Source organism: Cinclus cinclus, chromosome 2 (assembly GCF_963662255.1).
Source record: "Cinclus cinclus chromosome 2, bCinCin1.1, whole genome shotgun sequence".
In the NCBI taxonomy this organism is placed as follows: Eukaryota; Metazoa; Chordata; class Aves; order Passeriformes; family Cinclidae; genus Cinclus; species Cinclus cinclus.
In genome coordinates, this window is record NC_085047.1 from 29675923 (window position 1) to 29690828 (window position 14906).

The 14906-nt window shown below is 42.0% G+C and overlaps 1 protein-coding gene across 1 annotated transcript in view; it reads left to right on the forward strand.

Moving 5' to 3' along the window:
* The first annotated feature begins 239 nt into the window (after window positions 1-239).
* Window positions 240-14906, forward strand: part of CASR (calcium sensing receptor) — a 42959-nt gene continuing 28292 nt past the window's right edge. Inside the window, exons 1-3 of the mRNA XM_062513203.1 lie at window positions 240-424; window positions 8638-8944; window positions 11722-12603. Of these exons, the coding sequence (XP_062369187.1) occupies window positions 240-424; window positions 8638-8944; window positions 11722-12603 (1374 nt within the window). The remainder of the gene's footprint in view (window positions 425-8637; window positions 8945-11721; window positions 12604-14906) is intronic.

The window sequence follows — 14906 nt, forward strand, 5'->3', positions numbered from 1 at the left end:
CTCTCCATAATACTTCAGTTATGAAGGAAGAAGGGTGGCTGAATTGTTTTTTTGCAATGGAGAAGACAGAGGGAGAAACACCAGCACTGTGGCTTCCACCTTGTTGCTTATCTCCTTGCCAACATGTGCCCCAAATCCTCTCTGTGCTGTATTGAGGAAAGGAAAAGCTTTGACATCTGCTTTCTTACATCATCTTTTCCAATTTTGCGTCCTATAACCCCCTGGTGAAAAGAGGAAAAATGACTTCATATAGCTGCTGCTTGATTCTTTTGCTGTTTACCTGGAACACTGCTGCCTATGGGCCAAACCAAAGGGCACAGAAGAAGGGAGACATTATTCTAGGAGGATTGTTCCCCATTCATTTTGGAGTGGCTGCTAAAGACCAGGATCTAAAATCAAGGCCAGAATCAGTGGAGTGTATAAGGTAAGCTAGTAAAAGGGAAAATAAAAAGCTTTGATGGGGAAGTCTTCACATTTCTTTACTTTAAATTGTGTAAATATAGTCTGTGGTCTGATGCTTGCAATTGGAAGGTATGAAGTAAATAATGGAAAAAAACAAGTCTATATGTTAAACAGTAACATAAGTACTATTTGGACACTAAAAGAGAGCAATCTTTGTATGACCTGAAGCTGCCAAAACATTAATATACTGATCTATTTGGCCATTCACAGGGAACATTTGAATAGTATCTGAAAACTAGCGTCCCTAGCAGGAAATTACCAATAGTGCCCTTTAGTTCATTTGATTAAAGTAATGCATGGTCAAATAGTTTAGAAATCGTTTTTTTGTCCAGTTCTGCCTGTCATCTTCTAAGACTTTACAAACTGTTAAGTTGCTAAGCAAGTACATAGGTGACAGGTGACCAAGGTAGGTTATGGCTTTTGAAAAAATCCCAGTGAATGACACATAAATGTCTCTTTAGGAATTTGTAAAAGTCCCAAACTTGAGTCCAGGTTTTCCTCACCCAGAGTTCTTCTCTTTTGTGTAAACAGCACATCTGGGTTTTGTCTTAAGTATTAGGAGTTAACCTTGGAGTGAGAAATGCAGATGAAAACAGTTTCTCTTATTATCAACTTGTAGACATTTTTATGATGAAATGTGAGGAATTTTTAACATTACAAGCCTGTACATAATACACAGAACAAGTGGAAAGTGTGACAGAAACTGATTGGAACACTATATAAACAAAATATAAGAAATTCATGTGGATTTCTGTCATGACAATGCATGGGAAAACACTGCAGTGCTACAGGACTTCTGTTATCATTTGTGAAGAACTGTGTATCTGGAATTATTTGGACCTCTCATCCTAGGCTGGGGATCTAGTATGGTTTTGTTGCAGATGGCAATGAAGGATTGCTGAGAGCGTTCCTATTACATCCACAGATTTCAGGTGTGGTTTCCCACTGAGACACTGAGTAAGACACATCCATCTTGGTTATGAGATCATCCCCAGAACCTGTCATAGGAAGCACACACAAGTGTCAATAAGCAGGGATTTATTTTGGCTTCTTCTGTGTGAGCACAGGGAAGTCCTGAACTAAATGTATGTGCAATGTCAATTTCATGGAGCAAGAATCTCTGCCAGCTTTTCAGCACTTTTTTTTTTTCTCTCTCAAATGCATAATTTTAAAAGTGGAATGCTGGAAAGCAATGGATGTTTCCAGCTCTATTATCTTTTTCTCCTACTCCAGCTGGCAGGCAGGCCAATGCAGATATTTGCAAACTAAACAGTTTTCATTTATGTCGACTCTGGGTCAGCCTCAGTGACTGTCTTGACATGGTCACATTTTTGGAAGAGATGGTTGGAAACTGTTCCGCCGCAAGTACTACAGTTGTGTGGCTGCAAAAAGGCATGTTAATGAGGCAGCACTGCCAACAACAGGCAAATCCTAAAAAGCCAGACTAGTTGTTTTAAGGACACAATGGGAGATCCTTGTGGGTGGCATTCAATCTGCTAAAAGATATCCTCCAGCTGAAATTCACCTGGATAAAATCCCTGTTCTTCTTACCCTTGCACCAAGAAGATGTAGGCGCAAAACAGAAAGAAGGTGTCTGCAAAGGCAAACATTTGCAGCACATATCCTTCAGGGAGTTTGGATAAATTGTGAGTTGACAGCATAATCCAAGTGGAGAAAGAATAAAGCTCAGAGATCTAGCTGCAGAGACAGTAGAAACTACAAAAGGAACAAAGGGATGATTGGACCAGAAATAACAGGAGGTTGTTTTATTGCACACATCTTCACCAGAAAATGTCAATTTGCAGGAAATGTGTAATTCAAAAGAAAGAGGTTGGATTGAGAAGGCTTTCTGAGATTGGTCATCAGGTTTTAATGACAGAGGTAATAAATGCATGGGAATGTTTTTGTGTATTCCTCATTATTGGTACACATCAAATTGAGAGCATATGTTTTTCCTGAAAGGATTTTCTATTTTAAGCAGTTTTGAAGTAAGAAAATACCTCCTGCTGGAGTTGTACAGAAGACTCTCAACACAGTCATGGTGGTCATTTTTGGTTTTGGACCCTGTGATCAGGTATCAGCCTGTGGCAGGGTTGTGCATGCTGACTCTAGGAATCCAATACATTCTTCAAGTTGTTTGCTAAAATCTTATATTATTGCATGTGAGTTTCCTAAGTTCCAGGCAACTGACTGATCTGGAATTATCAAACTTACATTTTTGGGAGCAGAAAAAAAAATGTAGGTTCTAGTTTCTTCACAAAGTAAATTTCCCTGGTCTTGTGTCAAAAAGTTCTGTAGGGTGGGAAAACCACACATTAGCAAATTAGATAGAAATCCATAGGGAAGCACAAATGTGACTGTACATGGTCAAACCAAAGGTGCTAAATTTGTCCCATACCTTTACCTGCCCTTGTTGCCCTCCTCTGAGCCTTCTTCAGCACTGCTATATCTTTTCAAAGCTGAGGCCAGTAAGTTTTATACCTGCCCCCTTTTCAGATGGATGCATACAGTCTGTAGTCTCTTTACTACATAGGAAAATGTGTCTCATATCACATTTGAAAATTAGATCCAGGTCACTCTGGGATAAAAAGCATTCTCTCTCTCTCCTCACACTCTTTTGCAGCAGCAAGTCATCAAACCATATGAGAAGCTCCACAACAAGATCTAAGGGTCCCACTGAAACCCTGTGGGTGGTATATTTTAGAGTTCAGAATCAAACAACTTAAGATAATGTGGTTTTTCTCTCTTTTAAAGACTTTTCAACCTGTGATGTTTGGACATTTAGCTAGGTTCAGTGCCATACCTATGCTCCCAAACTGGGCTTTCCAATGGACAGGACAGTTGGAGCTTCTCAAAATGGATAGGGCAGTTTTCTCTCCACTTTCTCAGTTTTTATGTTCTTCATGCTCTTGTGTCTCATCATCTTTCTCTCCAGCTCAGCGAAAAAACTGGCCTGAACCTACTGTGTGTACCTGGCACAGGATTATTTCGAAATTATATACATAACTCAGCAGTGAAAGGAAAAGGGAACAGTAACAATCTGTTCCACATTCCTTTTATGCTGTTGCTACTGAAAATGCATCTTTGTGCTCTAAACACTGATTTGTAGAGTTCAAAGTGAAAACATACCCATGATTTCGCCACAGTAAATGTCAGATAGGAATACATAAAGCAAGAGCAGTTTTGTTTCCTGTTTGTTGTTTCAGCAATCAAGGATCCTGCATCTGATATATAAATACACCTCCTGTCTTTGTATGCCTCAGGTGCTGCTGCAGCAACTTTCCTTACAACATTTGCTGATGCATATCTTATGTGTACAGTGGAGGCAGAGACTGAGCACAGCACAAGCAAGCCCTGACCCCCATTTTATTCCCTGTCAGCACCCCCAGAGGTCTATTCATAACCTGATTTCTCTGTCCCTTCCTGATTTCAGGGAGATTAGCAGTTTTCCTGTATTCTGATCACATCTAGCTAGCCAAGGTCCCACACTGTGATACAAAGCTTTCAAGCTGTGAAACTGTGATGAGACATTGTCCCCATGCCATAGTGCAAGACTTCATAGAGCATAGCTCCAGGACTCTTTAGCCCACCAAGTTTCTCTGTCCATCTGAGAGAACAGAATTTTAATTCTAGCCCTTGCAGATGTATTTGCCAATCCCATTGCAGACCTGAATGTTTAACAAGATATTTGGAATCTCTTCTGTAACATGTAATTATATCATTTTCTCTTTCTTCCATTCACCTTCTCAATTGCAATTTTTTCATTTTGACTTTCTTTGTTCTGCATAATTCCCCTCACCCACAGTCCTTGCTGGTAAGAGTGGCAAGCAACTCATTATACTTATGACTGCAGGAATCCAACAAATGACTGAAAGTCTCCCCCCTTGCATTGTTTAGAAATAACAGTGGTAGTAGTAGCAATAAGATGCAATTAATGTACTGAAAATCTAGAGAGGACAGAGAAATTAGTATGTGCATGCAACCACTAGAGAAAGAGGAGTACTAGTGTGATCAAAAGGTATATGCAGGCTTTGCCACCATTTCTGAGTAAAAGTACCTGTCAGATATGGGAGGGTAAGTGAAAGCTGTATTCAGAGCTTTCACATCACTTTCTCCTTTTTATGCTTCATATCCCATTGCTTAGTACCTTGCGAGTGTGATAAATGAAGGTCATGAATACACATGAGGCTGTGAATTATTTCTTTATGGAGACTAGCAAGGATCAGGACCAATTTCCTTGCTGGATCTAGAGAGTAAGAGCTGTTCAAACCAAACCATACAAACAGGGGATGGAGCTATAGGGAGTTTAAACCATGCAAACAGCTTGTGTCCATTAATTTGCATTGCCTTCCTTTGAAACATTGACTGGGGCATTTAAGCCATCCTGAGCACCATTTGACAGATATGTTTAGTTTCCAGCAAACTGGTCTGCTGCACAGCTGTCCTCTGCAGAGGTGACAGTGAGGTATTGTTTCCAATTCCTCTCTCCCAGCTTGTGCTCCTCCTTGGGAACAGAAAGATCAGTGGGTTTAATGCACTGAGAAGTGGGAGAACAAGTATCAGAAGGGAAAATTTTAAGGAAGGAGTGTAAATAAAAATTCCCCTCTACACCTGTGGGCTCTGGATTATTTACATTAAATTCTCATTTAGAGCTTAATGGCCACTTTTCATTGCACCACATCTCACAAAATGCAAGACTATGTGAACATACCTGTAAAGTAATACGGCAGAAAATGAGCTTTGGAGACTGCTTCATTTCCATCAAGAAAATACCAGTGGCTATTCAAATATTCTGGAAATCTAATGAAAGCTTGCCTCTGATAGCAAATACTGAACAGTTTCTTTATGGAAATTACCAGTCAAATTTCTGCATGGTTGACAGAGCATTCCGGTGACTGACCATATTAATCACAGCAGCACCATAGCACAGGAGGTCAGCTACATCAGTGGGACCTACTGCCAGCTTCTAAGGCTGCTCTTAGCAATCCCTCATGTACACCAAGCTAAAAGGAACCTATCTGCAGCCCCTTGCTGGGATCTTACAGTACAGTGAGAGAGAAATTCTCCACAAAATATCCTTTCATAGAAATTGGAAGGATCTTGCTTCCTTTAGCACAGTTTGGCAACACTGACTTTGTCTGACCATATCTGTGTTACGGAATCGATACAACACTGTCTCAGATGACAAAATGACATCTTGTCTGAAGATCTATCAGGTGTTAGAGAGGACAGAGTGACGAGTGCTGTCTTCATCCCATCTGATCCTCTTCTCCTGAGCTGCTGATGCTGCTGTCAGCAGAGGTGCAAGTGAAGAGAACTGCAGGTCTTTTGCCTAGGTTTGTTTAAGATAAATTGTTGAAAGCATTTTAAAGATATTTTGGAGTCTAGCTCCCAGAAAACAGCCCCTATTCTCCTTTCCCTCCAAAATAAAATTATTCCAAATGCAAGTACTGAACTAGAGGCCTTGTACTGTAAATACACACTAGTCAGGAGCATGTGTCAGAAAGGAAAACAAAAATAACTGTGTATCATGGGCTTTAGTCTGCATTTGCTGAATTAAATGCCAAATATTTCTTTGAAGTAAAGCATAAGATGATCCAGTTCACTGCTTTTGAAGATTCCATCTGAGGATACCACCTTGTGGCATTTTAAAAAAAAATAAAGCCAAATCCCTTTCAAGCAGGCAAAATAATTGTGTCATACTTCACCTGTATAATATAAAGTGAGCAGGCTTTAATTTGCTTTTGCATATACTCAAATGTGTGAAGCTTTTCCCAGTAGTATAGCAGTATCTTTGAACTTCACAGGTTCTCAGTAGGCTTCCCTTTAAATAAATATAGAAAATAGGATCAGATTTTTCTCTTTTACATGAGGAGCCTGAATATGGCTCCTTGCTTCAAATCCTGTTCATATTAAAAATATCTAAACATGTGTAACATGTATCTAAACATGTAAACGTGTAGCTTTTCAAAAAGAAGTGTCACAAAACCCTTCCTTGTTTCCATTTATCCCAGTGTGCATTACTAACCATGTGAGGCAACAGGGGGTGCCCAACACATCTTCTTCCTGTACACAGCACTCACTGACTCGATTCTTCTGAGCCTTGCCCTTTTATTTCAGAGCTTTCTTGTTGCATCTCATTCCTTAATGGTTTGGAACTAGTGCAAAAAATATTCTAAATTGCCAAATTACTTCTATCAGTAGCCCACACTCCCTTGCTTCTGAAGACTAATCTTAATAAAGCTAACTCTCCCTTTGGTAGTAAATTATAACTAAGGACTCAAACTTTTGACCTGAAGACATCTGCACTGAAAGTGTGCTGTCTGGGCCTTGAGGTATAACCTCAGAGCTGAACCTCATTTGGAATCTGGCCTAAGATGTCTGGAGAAGTGAAGTCAAGTTGAATAAATGAAGTTTTTAAGACTTAAAGATAAACCTTAGATGTGATATCTTTAGAAACTCTGACCCCAGATGAATCAGATAAAACTCCTGGAATGGAAGTAATGTGGCTTTGTTCATTCAGCTTTGAAAAAGTCAGACATAGCTAACATCAACTTTGAAAGCAATTAATTTAATCCAGTAATTAAAAATGTTTAGGTCATATTATCTCAGACACTGAAAGGTTGTGATTTTGTGAAGCTTGTCTTTAGAAATCTTCAGCTTAGTAATGGAAACATCTCACCAAGCATTTCAAAATGTAACTCGTGTGAAACCTAAATTTACCGTTTCATATAGAATCTGTTCTTGGGCAGGCTATTTCCCCAGGCTTTTCCAGTTTTGGGGCCCATCACTTTTCCCAGTGGATCTCAAGCATAACAGCATTGGCACTTTCCTGTTTTCACCTGCAACTCAGCACAAAACTGCAAACTAACTGGTATCCTGACCCATAGTGCATCCAGGGAAGGCCAGGTTTCAGCTGATGAAAGATTCTGCCATTCCAGCTGCATTGCCCTAAAACATGCCAGCCCCATAGGCACACAACTGGTTGCCAGGACAACTTTATAGGAGAAAACACAGTAAAACTATAGAATAATATATCATATCATATCATATCATATCATATATCATATCAAAGGTATACTTTCTTGCTGCTACTTTCCACAGAGAAGTTTCTCTCCTTTTTGGGTAAGTAATCATCATGCTTCAGCTTCTTCCACTGCCAGGCTACTGATGCCATAAACAGGGACTCACAGCTCCTGCAGGACAGTTGCCACCAATCTGCAGCTCTGCCTTAGTTTCATGCACAGGTGCAAGATAATCAGAAGACTCAGCTTTTCCATCTTTGAGAAGAGAGGAGGCTTCAAAATACAATTTCAGTTTCACAGGCCAGCTCTGAGGGCATCTTCTGAGTTCATGTCTAAAGAAAATGTGAGAGAGAATCATAATAATGAGAAAAGTTACTCCTTCAGTGAAGGCATTGAAGTATCTAATTAACAAGTTATCAGTTTGCACTAGGACTTATATTTATAGCATGCCTCCATTCTCTGGTATGAACAGTCTGACTGTGCTCTCTCTCACAAAATGAAGGGTGTCATGTGAGGCTGAATTTCCCTCAGCTGAACTCCTGGAAACTAAATAACCTCTGCATCCAGCAGCATGCCATTGCTGTTTCTCAGGTTCTCTGCCTGCCCAAAGCCAGGAGAAGCTGACACACTCCAGGAGTATCCCCAAGCCTAAGTCCCAGGCACCATCAGCACAGACTTAGCAGACACTGCCATCTGCATTCAGAAACATGTCAGAGGAGCCTGGAAGTAAACCTGGTAGGTGTAGCTTTCAGTCAGAGGATCACAATTTCGGGCAAATTCATTTCCTCGGGGATCGTGAGATTAGGTTTAGGTCCTGAGCACAAGGGACAGGCCAGAGTCATCACTCCAGACATGCTGTCTTTCAACTTTCCCAGATATTAGGGGACTTAAAAAAGTTCACCTCTGGAATGAGCACCCAAACCAAAAAGTTGCAAGCCAGAACAAAGCCTTGTACCATAAACATGCCTCTTCTGTAACCAGTAGAGACAAAAGCAAAACTTCCCAAATTTAGTAGGATGCAAAAAATAGCACAAGTTGCTTTTGCCTTTTGTATCTGGAATTTTTCACTCTGTCTTTGCCTCATTCCTGGTCTCCTCTCCTGTGTTTTCCACCTTCTCTCACTATTTTGTTTCTATTTTTGCTCCCCCAGGTATAATTTCCGAGGCTTCCGCTGGCTCCAGGCTATGATCTTTGCCATAGAAGAAATAAACAGTAGCCCAACTCTCCTTCCCAACATGACCCTGGGATACAGGATATTTGACACTTGCAATACAGTCTCGAAAGCCCTGGAGGCCACACTGAGTTTTGTGGCCCAGAACAAGATAGACTCCCTGAACCTGGATGAATTCTGTAACTGCTCTGAACATATCCCTTCCACCATTGCAGTCGTGGGAGCAACTGGATCTGGCATCTCCACTGCTGTGGCCAATCTGCTGGGACTCTTTTACATACCTCAGGTACAGTTCCACCTCACTTGTTTAGGTTACAGAAGAGGCCTGCTTCCCTATTCTGCAGAGATTGCTTAATCTTTGCCATTTCCAATAAACTTTAAGGAGAGAAACAATAAAATGGGGGGTGGGAGGGGGGTGGCTGTCATTGTTATGATAGAAACGTGTCTTGCTAGCACTTTGAAGTCCCCAAATACAGAGGTTACTGAGCAGCTGCAACAACATTTGGCCAACAGAAGCATAGTCTAGGAGGACTGGAGTCCTCTAGAGTGATTTAGTCCCTGAATGCAGGTATTTTAGGTCAGTCAATGACAGTTGCCAGCCCTGACACCTTAGTTGTGTCATTACTTCACAGTAGTGACTCTCTGGTCCCATCCAGCTCCCACAGAGCCCACTGAAGGCAGAGCTTCATCACTGCCAGCTGCTCTTTAGGTCTCTCAGCATTTCTGATCACTCAAGTAGGCGACCTGTAAAGTTGTTGCTTTTGCTGATCAGATGCTGTGGAGGTTTCTTCTGAGCTAACCTGCCTTTCTTTTGGCCTAGGGCATCCAAAACGTTTGTGAAATCATGTGGATATTGCCCTTGTCCTGTGGTCGCCTCTGTGGTGATGTGGTTGTGCCAATTCCTGTGTCACATCCTTCAGGCTGAATTCTGACTCTCCTGGCGCCAGTGCCAGCATCCATGGTCCCATCCTTTGGTTTAAGAGGCTTGTTGATCTGCCAAGACCTTAAGCAAAGTACAAGCCTGGCTTAATGCTGTTGCTTTTGATTTTAGATTTCTACACTGAAGTCAGCTTTGGAAAAAGTGTTTGGCCTTATCCATTTAAATGTTACCTTGTACAGCCTAACACTTCCAATTCCTCTTCCAAAAGTAATAGAGGTGCCAGAGCTCACAAGAGCCCCTACAACAAGATTGTGTCAGAATGTGCTCTCAGTCTGTCCTGAGAAATGTATCTTTGCTTCAGCCAGAGCTCCAATTCCCATGTGCACCATGAATGAAGAAGGAAGGATTCTTGATTGCCCTGTGCACAGTAATATATCTTGTCTCTTGAGTCTTATCAGTCTGACTCCTTTGCAGGAGTCTGAAAAACTGGACATTTGGTCTCTGAGCAGGGCAAGAATGGTTTAAGCTGTACTATCTGGGTATTGACAAGAGTGGCATTGGAAGTTGGCATGTAATAAACAACCTGATGACATCTTATGGGGACTGTTGATTTACACATCACATTACCAGGTGAACAAGGGCAGCCGAGAAGGGTTGGTGAGTTCAACTGAACGTAAGAGATGTTTGCAGTTCTCAGACTTTCTCTTTAAAGAGAGAATGACATTTGTCCTATGAGGCAGTAGCCTTATCTAGAGGCTGCAGAAAAGGGTAGATGTCAGGAGGTTCAGTTCTGGAACCAAGTCTCAGCCAGGTGGTTGAAGCATGACAACTGAAAGCAAGCTTTTAGACCGGCGGATGTTGGGTAGAATTGTCACAGCCATTTATAGCAAGGCCATTAGCACATCCAGGTTTATTAGGCCCTGCATATCAGTAGGAGTTGGAGGTACATTTTACAATTAATGTACGGCTCATTACTCATTCTTTTGACGTAAACCCTGAAAAATGTTACAACTTCTGTTTCTCAGCACCTCACCTCTGTGTCCCCTTACAGCACATGTGGCAGTGGGACACATCCCACTGTACCTCCTGGCAAAAGTTTCATGGCGGTGTGAGTAGTACTGGGCATGAGCCTGTCCAGGGGACAGTACAGCTCCGTGAAAGGAGAATTTACTGCCGTAACCCTTGAAACTGCATTATGAGACTTCCTTCATTTACTGCTTGCAGAAACATTAAATAACAGAGTTTAAGGAGAAGATAAGGTTTTCTGTAAATTTCCACTTTGCACATAATGAACTGTTTATAGAAGACTTTTTCAAATGAAAGTCAGTCCTAAAGAACTCAGATACCAATCCCAAAATGTGTTTTAGAAGTTCTCCAGATCTTTAAACTGTTATTACCTGGGATTTATGGTTTTCCTCCTACTTGTAGATGATTCAAATTATATCTTAAGAGCAAGTGTTACTTGTTCTGATTAGGAAAATAAAATATTTCTTGATAGTTTTAGAAAAGGAAATAAAATCCAATTTTAACTGTAAAACATGGTGGCTTATGAAGCATGGACTGCCCATTGGCTTCTTTGCTGATTCTGGCCAGCAATCAGGAAGCACTGCTAAAGTAGCATTACCATAACTCTGCAGGATCAAGGAAGCTGATACACATTCTTCTTATGTCAACTGACAGGGATTGTATATAAAAGACACATGGTGCCTGATGGAGCCTGTTTAAGGATGGGGATGGATGTCAAAGGAAAGGAGAGAAAGACAGAGTAGCTTTGGAATGGCAATACCATCCTGCTGTCTCATGTCTGGTTCAGGACAGAGAAAGCCTGTGTTTTGTCTGAATTCAGTGCATTTATCTAGATGGCACATTATTTTATTTCTGGATTTGACAGAAATCTTTGCCATTCCTCCTATCTAGTGTCCATTTCTCTTTCCCTCAGATCCCTGACCTTGCAGGTGGGCACAAGCTGGCTCCAGCCTCTCAGGTCCGAGCAGCTGCTCCTGTATGAGTGCCTCTGTAGGATAGGCACAGCTAGAAGAACGTGCAGGCCCTCAGAGTGGATCACCTGCAAACACAAGATAAGAATATGCAGTTCCCAGGCTGACAGTGATGCTAAGTGGAGGCATTTTATTTCAGGCATTTCACTTTATGGTGTGTTTTGCTTGTTTGCTGTGCTCTGACAGGTCAGCTATGCCTCATCCAGTCGTCTCCTGAGCAATAAGAACCAGTTCAAGTCCTTCCTGCGCACAATCCCCAACGATGAGCATCAGGCCACAGCTATGGCAGATATCATAGAATACTTTCGCTGGAACTGGGTGGGAACAATCGCAGCTGATGATGACTATGGCCGGCCAGGGATTGAAAAATTTCGGGAAGAGGCAGAGGAGAGAGATATCTGCATTGATTTTAGTGAGCTCATCTCCCAGTACTCAGATGAAGAGGAGATCCAGCAGGTGGTAGAGGTCATCCAGAACTCCACAGCAAGAGTGATCGTTGTTTTTTCCAGTGGCCCAGATCTGGAGCCTCTCATCAAAGAGATTGTCAGGAGAAACATCACTGGCAAGATCTGGCTGGCAAGCGAGGCCTGGGCCAGCTCTTCCCTAATAGCCATGCCAGAATTCTTCCGTGTCATCGGCAGCACCATCGGATTTGCACTGAAGGCAGGACAGATCCCAGGCTTTCGTGAGTTCCTGCAGAAGGTGCATCCCAAGAAGTCCACCAACAACGGCTTTGCCAAGGAGTTTTGGGAGGAGACATTTAACTGCTATCTCCCTGATGGGTCGAAAAATTCTCCTGCTTCAACTTCCTTCCACAAAGGCCATGAAGAGGGGCTGGGAGCTGGAAATGGAACATCTGCCTTTCGACCTCAATGCACAGGGGATGAGAACATCACTAGCGTGGAGACACCGTACCTGGACTACACACACTTGCGGATATCCTATAACGTGTACTTGGCGGTGTATTCCATCGCCCATGCCTTGCAGGATATTTATACCTGTACCCCTGGGAAGGGACTCTTCACCAACGGGTCCTGTGCAGACATAAAGAAGGTGGAGGCATGGCAGGTAAGCCCTTAATTCGTGTGCCTGTGCAATATACTTGCAGAAGGCAAAACAAGCTGTCCCAAATGCCCTTTGGGGTGCCTTTCATAATTCTGAGTCTCAGGCATAGCATAAGGCTCCTGGAATGCAGTGTGTGACTGTGTCTGAGGTAGGTGCATGCTCTCACCCCACAGGAAATGTAAGGTAAGTTGGGCTAGGCCTACGGTGAAAGGGCCTTAAACCCGGTTACATTTTCTTGCATTTGCTCCAGGCAAAAAGTGCACAGACAGACAATTACCACAGCCTGGCTGACGCAAGGTAACTTGATCATATATTGAGCCTTACATAAACAAGAGGGCCTGGGGAGAACACATAAACAAAGAAAATAGTTTTTAGAGTTCATTTTCTTTGGCAAGTTTTATATCTTTTGCAATCCCACAGCAATTTTCCATACAGGCTGTATTTTTTCCCTCACAGTTTTAAGCTTATATAGGATCAAACTAAAGAAGATTGAGTAATGAAGAAAAATAATGTGTGGCTCTTGGGCAGAAAATAGATAGCTGCTTTGATTTGGCAGTGGTATTTGTGAACTGATGGAATGATACTAATGACTTAGTCCCATTTACCCATTAATTCAATGCATTCTGCCCACAGGCACATGGATCACATTCTGGCATTTTGTCCTCTGATCCTTTATGAATATTCTCTACCTTGCTGTGTCTTTAATCATGCTATAGAGTATGGTATTCCCCTTGTGGTTTTAATATCTACTGCATTCTTAACACAACTAGCATGGACTATTAAATGATGATATGTCAAATATGTAGCAAATTCTGTCTGCCACATTCTGGTCATCACAAATTGCTTGAGCCCAAACATGCCTGAAATCAGAGCAACACAGGTGAATAAATGGAGGATCTCCTCCCCATTTGCACAGGTGTTTTCCTCTCTTTGGGACAGTCTAACCAAAACAAAGGCTGTCCTTGCCATGAGCTGCAGATGGCAGGTCACATTCACACAGGTACTGCAGTTTGGCTCCTGTCTAGTCTCAGTTAACTCAAAAACATCAAGCAGATCAAAGTAAAAGGCTTTGTCTTGGCCCTTATGAGAAACTTGCACTGATCTAGGTGCCTGGATAGGTTTATCAAAAGCACTTGGAGTTGATGAGTGCAAGGTTTCCTGATTTAGAGGAATCCTACAATTGCTGGCTGTCTCCAAAGTTTCTGTCTTTCAAAGCTATTCCTTTTTTCAGGAAAATACTGGCAGAAATGGGCAAGTCGCAGACAGATTTAGCTTTCACTGTTGTCAGTAAAAATTATCCAGAATAAGTGTAGATTACTTAATCCCTTCGTGCCTTGTCATCTTGGAAAGTAAAGCTGGATATTCATGGCACTGCTAAGTTAAATAATGTGTTTGTTGAAGATTCCATGGTTGGGAAGAATGACCTCTCATTTCTGTGTTGCTTGTCGGGTGCTGAAGGATTTACACATCAAAATGTAAAGCAGCCTGCTGATCTAGGCATTTGGATATAGATATCTGCCTGATAGAAGGGAATCAGCATCAAGAAGGAGTACGAAGAGAATAACCCCACTGGGCAGGGAGGGCTACAAAGGAACAGGTCATACTTACAATCACCACTATCATATGGTGGCTTTCAAGCCTACTTGCGCATTTTTTCACTTTGTTTCAAAATCAAATACATGAATAGCAGGTAAATGCCAAATTTGTGTGCACACCACTTCATACCAGGCATTGCAGCTCATTACCTTCAGGAAGCTTTCCTCAGCCCTGGGAGTAATGAGTTCACCTCACAAACCTGCAGCCTCCAGCATTTCCAGAGTGGTTTTCTGACAACCACACAGAAGAAAATCTTTCTAGTAAAGTCAATCTCATTTGCAGTGGGACTTCTGCCAGAGTTCACTGCCTGCTCCCTTTCTCACAGTCAGGTCAGGGTTTTCTTGATGGAAGTGACCCAAGAGACCAAGGACAGTGTAAGGAGGCCCCCATACCTGTGACTGGAGGGCAGCTGCTCACATTGTGTGCAATTACTGGCCAGGTGCTGTGTGGTACAGATAAGGTGAGCATGCTGAACTTGTGGCTCCTGGCCAGAGCAGCCCTTGTCAGCAGAATTGGTGGCTGGGGAGCAAAAACAATACATTCCACAATTTAATTATGTACCATTTAATTTTGTTGCTTCTCAATGGCATTATCCTATTAACACATATGAGTTTTTACTGTTGTTTGCTAATTGCTAGTTTTATGTACTTACAAATCTTTTGGGGGATGTGTTCTGTATCATTTGTGGAGGGTGCTTGTGTGGGTCCATA